This window comes from Archocentrus centrarchus, chromosome 20, assembly GCF_007364275.1.
Source record: "Archocentrus centrarchus isolate MPI-CPG fArcCen1 chromosome 20, fArcCen1, whole genome shotgun sequence".
Taxonomy (NCBI): Eukaryota; Metazoa; Chordata; class Actinopteri; order Cichliformes; family Cichlidae; genus Archocentrus; species Archocentrus centrarchus.
Genome location: NC_044365.1, coordinates 1,577,121 through 1,588,868, shown reverse-complemented (window position 1 = coordinate 1,588,868; position 11,748 = coordinate 1,577,121). Strand labels below are relative to the sequence as shown.

The following is an 11,748-nucleotide window of genomic DNA, read 5'->3' as shown; positions in this document are numbered from 1 at the left end:
TTCTTGTTTCAGTTAGAGTCAGCACGGCTCTCAGACTCGTGTTCCTGAGTCCTCACAGGACGCAGGCCAACCTTTCAACAGGAAAACTGAGCTTTGAAAAAGTGACAGTCGAATTTTAACGTTTGTCTGAACCCAATGACAGAAATAAATCATCCTCTCTTTGTGGGAGCCTGCAGACGCTGCTGTGGGGGGGCTAAACTGGGTGGTGGGCGTGGACCTGAAGGAGCAGTCTGATGTGTAGTTTCAGTAAAGTAAACGAAGGAGGCCCTGTCACTCAGGCTGATGACTGACTGGATTAAATGTTGTGAGACTGTGTTGATGTAACATGGAGCTTTTGTACCTGGACATGATTACTGTGACACCGGAGTCTGACGGGACCTCGTTTAACGCGTCTCCTGCTCTGAAATCGACTCTGTGTGAGTTCATTCGGGCTGTTACAGATGTCAGTGTGGCTTTAAACTCAGAATAAAACAAGAAAGAGCAGAGCGTGAGGATCAGCTGCTTTAATGTGACACTTCAACACCTTCAGATCTCCTCAGGCAGGTTTGTTCTTCCTGCTTCAGGATCCGGCTGACAGACGGATTTCATAAATATTACAAACATCAGGTAAATCCTGTGAGTTCATCATGAGGCTGTGCTGTGAAACACTGAATGAATCAGATAGTGAAACATCTCAAACACTGCGGCTGCACGGCCGTCCTCGGCACACAGACGGTCTCACACACTCATAGGTCAGGTTTAATCCTCTGCTTCGGGATGCTAACAGAAATTTGTGGCAGTGAAACAAATCAAATGAACTGCAGTTTGAAACTGATGAATTCAAATGCACAGCAGAGCTGCACATGTGCAGCTGAGGATTTCTGATGAAGGGACTGAGGAGGTGAAAAACTCTGACAGTCTGAGTTGGTTTCTGCTCATCAACTTTGGGACTCACTGGAAAGTTTCTCCATCAAAGCAGGAGCACGTGTTTATGATGAAAGCATTAACGCATTTTGCTAAAATATGCTGGACTATTTGTTATACCTTATGAAGATTTTGGAGGTTACCAAGTAACCAGTGAGTCAGCCTGCTACAGGAAATATCACAAGGTTAAAAGACAATAAATAATATACACAACAGAACTGAGTGATTTCTGCTGTTTGTCTTTTGTTCGAAGTGCCTCAGTTTTCAGAGGAAGGTGAGTTCAAACGCTCCAACAACACCAGCTCGGTGACGGGATGCTTGATATCCCGTTTGACGGGGCACTGTTTCCAGAGGTTTTGCCCTGAATTGGCTCCAGAGGCAGTTTTCTGATGTCTGACACGAAACAGATCATCCTTCAGAAAAGGAAAGCCTCTCATGGACTAAAGTCTGGACTCAAACTGATCCTCTTGGTTCCTGAATGGTCCAGTGGGAGCATTGCCCTTAGGAGGTTTGGCACTAAACAGTCAGTGGGTAGTTGGAGCGTCTCTGTTGGCCGCAGTATACCTGCAGCAGTAGTAGAGGTAACACTGCAGCCTCAGTAGTCATCGTAGCGGTATGTGTTGGGGTAAGAGTAGCGGTAGTCATAGCTCTCGGCCCGCTCGGTTTTGGTCTGCAGAGGCTCAGGCTGGAATGACAGAGACTTGATGACTCCGCCCGACTCCTCTGTCACCTTCACCTCGGTGGAGTATGAGGACGAGGAGGGGTCATCCAGCAGGGAAGAGCAGCCAGGGAGGCCAGCAGGTTTGGGGGGAGCACAGGGCTGGTAGGAGGGCAAGCCCGCAGAAGGCTTGGGACATGACTGGTAAGGAGGTAGGGCAGCAGGAGGCTTTGGACACGGCTGATAGGAGACCTGAGGAGGAGCACAGGAGGTGTCAGTGTGACAAACGCCTCCCTGTTTACAAGTGATACAAACATTCAGGTTTCTATTTTCAGCTTTTTTTGGTTTACAGTGAAAATAGATGAGAGCATCAACCATGAGCAGGCCAACTGCAAAGCACCTGATGGTGCTTAAAGGAGAGAGGAAACTAACTCTGAGGGGCACTGAAAGGAGGGACACACCTCATCACCTAAAGAGGTGACATACCTCAGGTTAAGAGGGCAACTCACCTTGGTTGTCGTGGTGATAATGGTCTGCAGTGCTGCTGGAGAACCCGGGGTGTTACTGGCATAACGGCAGGGGTACTCAGTGCTGTAGTAATGGTGGTTATCACTGTAGGAGGTAGAGTTCTTCAGCAGCTCCTTCCAGCCGGGAGGGGTCTTCGTCTGAGGGTCAAAGGAGGTGGAGGATGAGGAGAGAGGAGCTGATGATGAAGGCGAGGAGGAGGAGGAGGAACCCAGGACCGGGGCCACCCTGCACAGAAAGCAGATTCTGGTTTAAACCTGAGCAGAATGTTATTGACAGACATTCAGAAACTTCACATGACGTTTAGGCTGCATTTATTATTTTTACACCACGTGGATCTGGTTTAAAATGGTTTACACCACATGGATCTGGTTTAAAATGGTTTACACCACGTGGATCTGGTTTAAACTGGTTTACACCACATGGATCTGGTTTAAAATGGTTTACACCACCTGGATCTAGTTTAAAATGGTTTACACCACATGGATCTGGTTTAAAATGGTTTACACCATATGGATCTGGTTTAAAATGGTTTACACCATGTGGATCTGGTTTAAAATGTTTACACCACATGGATCTGGTTTAAAATGGTTTACACCATGTGGATCTGTTTAAAATGGTTTACACCATGTGGATCTGTTTAAAATGGTTTACACCATATGGATCTGGTTTAAAATGGTTTACACCATGTGGATCTGTTTAAAATTGTTTACACCATATGGATCTGGTTTAAAATGGTTTACACCATGTGGATCTGGTTTAAAATGGTTTACACCATGTGGATCTGGTTTAAATGGTTTACACCATGTGGATCTGGTTTAAAATGGTTTACACCATGTGGATCTGTTTAAAATGGTTTACACCATGTGGATCTGGTTTAAAATGTTTATACCACATGGATCTAGTTTAAAATGGTTTACACCACATGGATCTGGTTTAAAATGGTTTTACACCACATGGATCTAGTTTAAAATGGTTTACACCACATGGGTCTGGTTTAAACTGGTTTACACCACATGGATCTGGTTTAAAATGGTTTACACCACCTGGATCTAGTTTAAAATGGTTTACACCACATGGATCTGGTTTAAAATGGTTTACACCACGTGGATCTGGTTTAAACTGGTTTACACCACATGGATCTGGTTTAAAATGGTTTACACCACGTGGATCTGGTTTAAACTGTTTTACACCACATGGATCTGGTTTAAAATGGTTACACCACGTGGATCTGGTTTAAACTGGTTTACACCACATGGACCTGGTTTAAAATGGTTTACACCACCTGGATCTGGTTTAAAATGGTTTACACCACGTGGATCTGGTTTAAAATGGTTTACACCATATGGATCTGGTTTAAAATGGTTTACACCATGTGGATATGTTTTAAAATGTTTACACCACATGGATCTGGTTTAAAATGGTTTACACCATGTGGATCTGTTTAAAATGGTTTACACCATGTGGATCTGTTTAAAATGGTTTACACCACATGGATCTGGTTTAAAATGGTTTACACCATGTGGATCTGTTTAAAATGGTTTACACCATATGGATCTGGTTTAAAATGGTTTACACCATGTGGATCTGGTTTAAAATGGTTTACACCATGTGGATCTGGTTTAAAATGGTTTACACCATGTGGATCTGTTTAAAATGGTTTACACCATGTGGATCTGGTTTAAAATGGTTTACACCATGTGGATCTGTTTAAAATGGTTTACACCATGTGGATCTGGTTTAAAATGTTTATACCACATGGATCTAGTTTAAACTGGTTTACACCACATGGATCTGGTTTAAACTGGTTTTACACCACATGGATCTAGTTTAAAATGGTTTACACCACATGGGTCTGGTTTGGGGAGTGTTTGAAGCTAACCTAGGGTCGCAGAGGTCAGAAGTTACAGGATATGAAGGTGAGGTCAGGTATCCTTGGAAGTCATATCCGGGCCTGCCCATGTAAAGTCTGGGATTGGCTGGTTTCTGAAGTGTTGGCGTGCCCTCTCCCAGTGCATTGTGGGGGTTGTAGTAGGGCTCTGGGCTTTGGAATGCTGGGTAGTGCTGTGGGAAGTTTGGCTCAATGAAGGAGATTCTGTCTGGTGGCTCAACGCAGGAGAGGAGGGCGGGGCCAAGAGGCTGAGGGGACAATTACAGGTAAACAGTAAGTACAGAGCAGAGATGTGAACACACGGCTGTTGTTGTTTGCTGGCAGAGACCTGTGTTTCAATGAGCCGCCTCTTTGGTGTGAATGGAGGTGAACTGACTCGTCTCTTCACTGAACTCCGTCTGGCTTCAGTCTCTGATTTGGACTCTGGTCTGGGATGATCATGGACCCCTTTTGCCTGGAGGACAACAACAGCAATAAATATAACAGCAAAGTAACACAACAGTAACATAACCAAACAAACAGAGTCTGATTTAGAGCCTTATTTTAATGGATGCAGTTCACTATGCTGTGTGAAGATAAACATTTAAAGTCTATATTTAATCAAGAATACAAAGACAACACATGGAAACATAAATCTAAGGAATCTGACTGGAACAGCTGCTCGAACAAAGACAAATCCTGCAGCGGTTTAAGGACAGTGTGTGTTTGCCTAAAGGGACAAAGAATAAATTATTCCAACATCTGTGGTTCATAATTTGATAACGGAGTGAATGGGAGAAACCTGTGCAGTGTTAAAGAAGACCTGACATGTTAGCTCAAATTCAAAATGAGCAGAGATTTTTCAAATAACGATAAAATTTCCAGCATGAACAGTTGGTGTGTTGTCTTTAGACTGTTTCTGATTCAATGTGTTCTTTAAATGTTTGGTTTTTACTTTCATTTGACAGAAAAAGAATGAACCTGGAAGAAGATGGCCTTTCCATCCACTCTCCAGAAGTTGGTGACGGGATAACCGCTGTGTCCACGGCACGGCAGCAGCTCCAGAGCGGAGTTACAGTTCGGACACAGCTTCTCTGAAATCCACAGGTAAAGAAATTGGTCAGGTGAACGCAGGTGAGGAGCAGCGGGCTGCGGCTCAGGCTTTTCTTACTCTGCTGTTTCTGCCGGGCCTTGTCACAGATGGCGGGTCGGAGCTGCAACCTGGATCCGTCCGGCAGCGCGCAGCCTCGAGAGCACACCACCACCCCCAAACACGATTTCTTCAAGATCTGACAGTTGTGGTTGTTGGTGTTTCTCATTGCCCAGCCAGACAGATGCCTCTGAGCGTTCTTATCTTCAGCTGCAAACAAATCCAGCAAAGAGAGAGCTTCATGCCTCTGAGCAGCCAGCTCACATTTGCCAGTCGTCATATATCTGATGATGTTTATTGACCTGTCAGGTCGGGGCAGGCTTTGGTTGCATGCATGCGTACAGTTCACATGGGAATAAATAGAGGGATGGTATTTATTTAAAAACATCAGATAAGGCTCTGATAACGATTTAGCTTTTTTAAAAGTTTATCTGCAATCATAAACAACAGACCCATCAGCCAGTCTGCATACAGGACATGTTCCTTAATTATTCACCCAGAAATGAATGTAAGTTTTGTGCCATGACCACATATGAATCCTCTGAGGTGTGAGCTTTGCAGTCATAATCACTGAACTTTTAAAGCACCTTATAATAACTGTGTGGAGCCTTGAGAGTGCCATAATGAAATACACAAACAGATCACTAAAGAATTCATGAAATGTGTCTTTAATGAATTACAATTGAAAATAAATAATTTTGTAATTGTATCATTAATTAAATCAAAGTTTTGACTGTCTCTCTGCCACCTTTTAAGATGTTTTTAGGTCAGAACGTAGTGACGTGATCTTCAAATATCTGGTCAAAAAGTGCTCGGACATTTCTGCATATGAAATGTCCTGTTAGCAGCTGACCCGGGGTTCAGAGCTCACTGAGAACAGCCCCCCCCCTGCAGCCTAGGCCTATAGCAGCATAACTGAGGGAGGGCTCAGGGTCACCTGATCCAGCCCTAACTATAAGCTTGATCATAAAGGAACGTTTGAAGCCTAAAACTATATTAAACACCAGTAGTTCACCTGATCTGTGCATTTTGCAGTGACAGTTACAGGTACAGTCTACATGTATGTATAGAGATCCAGGCTCAGTTCCACTGAGCAGGTTTAGCTAACAGCTCTGTTTGTCAACATCTCACTAAAAACCCCCTCAGTCTGTCAGCGGGTCGACCAGAGCCGGATCCACCCAACAGAATCACGGGTCAGCGAACCGGGTCAGAGTCCAGAGTTCAGACCCAGAACCAATTCACAACATTAAAGATGAACCTCATTACACACAAAGTGAAGCTCTTACAGCGCAGGTCATTCGTGTTACTGAACAAGCACTGAAACAGTAAAAGGTCATAAACTGCAGCTCATTATTCAATAAACTGACTAAAGGGAACCTTAAAATCACAGCAGTGTCTGAGCTGCTCCTCCACATTTCAGTCTTCAGTTTTTGTCAGATTAATAATTAGATTTAAAACATCCACGTCTGCAAACAGCAACAGTTAAACTGATAAATCTGTGTGACGGCTACAACAAGAAGGAGGAACACGAGACGCTCGAGAAATACCAGTTTCTCTGGAATGTGTGTGTGTGTGTGTGTGTGTGTGTGTGTGTGTGTGTGTGTGTGTGTGTGTGTGTGTGTGTGTGTGTGTGTGTGTGTGTGTGAGATCATCTTTAATGAAAAAAGTAACACAGGTTTGAATCTTTTCTCTGAGGGTCAGAATTAGGCTCAAATAGAAACATCCACCCGCTTAAATGTTTTCAGAAGTGCTGCTGAAAGGGTTAACTTCTCGGGATCCCAGCTGATAGTTTCTCTCTGCAGAAAGGATTGTGTGACTGCACTCATCGGACTGACCAACACTCAGAACAATGGGAAAGTCCGAGGAACTCAGTGAAGATCTCAGAAGGAGATCTGTAGATTTCTACAGAGTCCAAGATCATCGGCTCAAACAGCTGTACTAGAAGATCCAAACTTTCAGCCTCACACGACAGGAAGCTGGTTAGGATGTTCAGGAACCATCAAGGCTCAAGCCTGCCATGACCTGGAAACTGCAGGAACACCAGCATCACCTTCCACAGGGAAGCCAATTCTACATTGCCATGGACTGAGAGGGTGCAGACCAAGAAGAAGCTCCTGCTCCAAACTCGACACCTTCAAGCTCGCCTGATGTTCACAGCTGCCCACGTGGACGAGCCAAAGATGGAGCTGTCTGGAGTAAAGCAGCGGTGGCAGCACCATGCTCTGAGGCTGTTTGTACTGCACAGAGTGGATGGAATAATGAAGGAGGAGGACTACCTCCAACCTCTTCATCAGTGTGTATATTTGTGTGGATTAGAGAAGATAAATCAATACACAGCTCTGCTCTTCATGGAGCCTTTGCTGTGGTGAAATGTGCTATCAGAGCTCCACTGATGATTCTGTCTCCACTCACTCGCACTTCAATCAGGGTTGATTGGATAAACTCTTATCAGCTGCTCTGGAGCTGCCGCTGATGTCAGAGTTAATCAGCTCAGAGATTGGTGGAGCTGCTTCCTGGAACAGTCGCTTGATTAATTGGCCATATTTAATTTAATATTTACACAGTTTCACATCAGCGGGCCTTTTACAGCTGAGCATCAGAGCAGAGTGTTTATGAAACTGTATATTTGAAAGTAATTAACTCTCTGTTTCATTAGACATGTGTCACTGTGAGCTGTGAGTACTCGCTGTGTTTGGTACTGACTGAAGTGATGGCTGAAATCATGATACTCTACATCACAGGAACCCTGAAACCATCAGAGTGAAATCATTTTAAAAAATGAATAAATATTTTAAATAATTAATCATTTCAATTAAATAATTCTGTATTAAATAAATTATTTTAATGCACAATTTTAATGAATTTATTAGCTGATGTACTTGTGTGTTTCATTTTGGCACTTTTGGGGCTCCATGTTTAAGTGAAAGTGAATTGAATGAAGTGTTGCTCTCAGTAAACTCAATATGAAAGTATAAAATAATTAGTCCTGTGACGGAGCTACACCATCAAAACTGACCAAACTGTGTTATGAGCCTGAGCCCTGAGGTCACATGACCACGTTAATGCGTGGACAGAAACACAAAGACTGTTTCTCACCGCTGTAAATGTACCGAACGTAACCGTCGGTCCACTCCTGGAACGCATCGAACTGCTTCGTGTCCTGCAGAGAGACACACACACACACACACACAGGTTAGAAGTGTTGATATGAATGACTGGGTACTCTGCGTGTACTCTGTGCCACATACACACACATGTGGAGCGGGGGGGCAGCTGCTGCAGGGATGCAGAGACCTGAGCACCGTGTTGAGGTACAGGTGTTTAAATCAGGGAGAAGCACATTTATCAGGACTGTGTGGATCAGGAGCTGCAGAGGACTGAAGCCGGTCTGCAGACATGAACCTTTCATGTGAATGTTTCCACCATTTTCAGCCAGCACTAAAAAACTGATTCTTTTGACCAAAAATAGTTCTGAAAAAAGCAGCTGAAACATGTAAAATCAAAGGTTTATTTATTCAAATTATTAATCATTCAGGAAAACATGTTTGGTATGAACTGAATATGTTCCAGTCAAGTAAATTTCATTTAATGTATTAATGAAAATCAATGGGAAATTTAAATGTAATCTAATTACTTCAAATCAGCACTTTGGGCATAAATATTTTTTGACTGGTTTCATGGTGTCGTTTTCTGCCTGCCAAAAAAATGAACAAAAGCCAAACAGCTCCACGACGCTCCGACACTGAGGCCGTCTCCAGGATCAGGGCCGGGAGACGGAGCGCGGACAACCTGCTGGGAACTTTTATTTGGCTCAGATTTCAGATTCTGAGCCAAATAAAGTCGAGTACAGCCGGGGGTCCTGCTGGGGTCCTGAACTGAAATCTGAGCAGGACTTTTTGTGCTCACTCAGATTGTCATTGTTTCCATTTTGTTTGATGTGCGAGAAATAACCTGTGAATGTAAAAGTTCTTTGATCGCACATAAAGCTCCCGATCAATCTCAGATATTGATCAGTGTGGGAGCTGCACGTGTTTTGGTTCCACTGAAAACAAAAATATCAAAACCAGTTTTTCTGTTTGAGCAACAACAGAACGAAGAGCCGCGTCAGCACGGGTCACACAAACCTTCAGCCAACCTTCAAACAACCTCCAGAGAACCTTCAGAAAAACAGAGCCGGAGAGCGAAGCGCCGAGTCAGCAGGGTCACGCAGCTCTTTCAGAAACCTTCAAACAACCTTCAAACAACCTCCAGAAAACCTTTGAATCTGCCCCGTCAGCAGGACACCTGAAGGATGAGCTCGGGAACTTTTCAGAGAAAATCAATAAAATGAAAAAACTAATTGAGTTTGTGAACGATCCACAGCTGCAGACTTTCCTTCAGATATAAACTCGAATGTTTTTCAGATGAACGTTTAAACGTCTGATTTCATGTTTGTGTGTTTTTGTGTCCTCAGAGAGCTTTAAAAAAAAAACAGCTGATGCACAAAAGTGTTTTTTTATTAAACAGTCTGAAAGAGATTAAATGTGTTCCTCACGCTGAGCCTGTGGATCATCAGAGTTGTTCATTATTGCTCTGCAGACTTTGTTCTTAAATGTGTGACTTCCTGCAGGAAGCATCACAAATGTTTCCATAAGTTTTAAATATAAATATTTTCACTTCTGTTTGTTTTCACTTTGATGCAGAGGAAAAATCAGGAGTTTCCTTTTTTATTAAATCCTGTAAAAACAAGAGTTCAGTTCCAAAACTCAGGATTTTATTAAATATGTTAATAAAGTTTTATTGAGCATACTGAGGAGCATGTTTAATGCTCTGAAGAGTCACAGGTTATTGATAACTGATCAATAATCAATTATAAAAGAATCTAAATTCAATCATATTTATTCAGACATTAAATCAGGTTTGATTATTGATCATTTTATACCACGAGAGAAAATCATAAACTGCAAACAACCATTTTTATTTTTATTAATCATATTCCATTTAGAACATCTGGTTTGAGCACTTTTAATGGTTTTTAATTATTACTGATTTTTCCCATCACGGTTTTATATTTATACATATATGTATATATAGGAACCAGCTGCTATATGACTATTTAAAGCACAATAATAACAACATGATTTTATCCACATTTGCATATTTACACGTTAGTTATTGGTTGTTTCAATTATTTAGATCTTATTAATTTTAATTTAATTTTTAATTTTAGTAAAAATCTTGTTTTGCTGTTTGAGACGTGTTGAAGCTGCCGTCCTGTAATTCCCTGCAAAGGTTCAGTCAGGAGCCACTTATTTTTGATATTTTCTATTTATCTTTTCTAAATCAGTTTTTAGATCATCTGACAAAGTCATAATTATTTAATTAGTTCTTTAATCAAATAAATAAATAAATAATCATTCATTTGTTCAATTTTATTTATTTCTTTGGTAATTGAATAATTAAATTCATTTTATTTTTTATTTTAATATAATATAATAAAAACCACTAGTGAATTTAATTCACTAGTGGTTTTTTATTTCTAATCTTTTTATTCTAATATATTGAATGTGAACAGTCCACATATGAACTTTTCTGATGACATTAAATTAAATTTAAGCGCTTTTAAAGACGCAAACATGTTTCTATAACTCCAAACTTTCCGCTCGTGTTTCTGCCGCTAAAAGGAGAAAAACGCGGATCATTTATTTCCGTCCTTTTTCTTTTTTTTGTCATTTCCATATTTTTGCTACAGGAATGAAGCACTGAGATGGTTTTCTTGTTGTATGAATTTGTGTGTATCTGCGCTCCGCGGCCTCAGCGGAAACTCCGCTCACGGTCTGCACCGTTTAAACTTCACGCGCTGCTCATCGATTACGCACACATTCATAATCAATAGAGGATAACAGCGTATCGATTGTGTGATTGTCATGCACAGAATGGATTGTTGCTCTGAGCGGCTTTCACGTGTTACAGCGAAGCCGCGAGTGACGCTTCAGACCCGCGTTAAGCCGAACCGGAGCTCAGTGTTACTCTCACTGACCTTTCATTTATCCATCATTTACTGATCGGTCATTGATAGTTCATTGATCGCTCATTGATCGTTTATCAGGCCGTACCTGCGGCAGTTTGGTGTCGTTGATGTCCCACGTTAACTTCATCCCGACCGAACACACACAGTCCGCCTCGTCGCGCTCCTCGGCCCGGGACATGCTCCCGATCCTGCTCTCGATCCTGCTCCTGGGCCTGGCTCTGGTCCCGGTTCCGGTCCCGCTCCGGGTCCTGACCCCTGTCAGACCTCTCACGGGTTTAATATAAAAACCGGAGCAAAGAAAAGTTTGAGGTTTTCTCAGAGCTGCAGATGAACGTTTACTGAAATAAAACTTTCAAAATGATCCTCGAGGCTCGTCGGGACAGCGCGTGCAGCTCCGCAGAGGATTCAGGTAGAAGTGAGAGGACAGGTGAGCTCGTCACCAGCCTGTGAGGGAGGGGGGAGGGGGAGGGGTGTGTACAGGTAAGAGAGGAAGGAAAAAAAACTCTGCAGCCTCCTTACAATCATAGCTCATGAGTCAATACTCAGCCACTAATTAACCACTGATGATGATGATTATTATTATTAATAATAATATTAATAATAATAATAATAAATTATTAAAGGATAAGTGG

The 11,748-nt window shown here is 42.3% G+C and overlaps 1 protein-coding gene across 1 annotated transcript; it reads right to left on the bottom strand.

Moving 5' to 3' along the window:
• Window positions 1–494: 494 nt before the first annotated feature.
• Window positions 495–11,498, bottom strand: LOC115799126 (chorion-specific transcription factor GCMb-like). Its single transcript, XM_030756128.1, has 8 exons — window positions 11,202–11,498; window positions 8,203–8,266; window positions 5,128–5,316; window positions 4,938–5,050; window positions 4,306–4,431; window positions 3,969–4,225; window positions 2,071–2,314; window positions 495–1,813 (listed from the first exon to the last, which is right to left on the bottom strand). The coding sequence occupies exons 1-8, from the start codon at window positions 11,292–11,294 to the stop codon at window positions 1,499–1,501; spliced, it is 1,401 nt and encodes a 466-aa protein (XP_030611988.1). The 5' UTR covers window positions 11,295–11,498; the 3' UTR covers window positions 495–1,498.
• Between the last annotated feature and the right edge of the window lie 250 nt (window positions 11,499–11,748).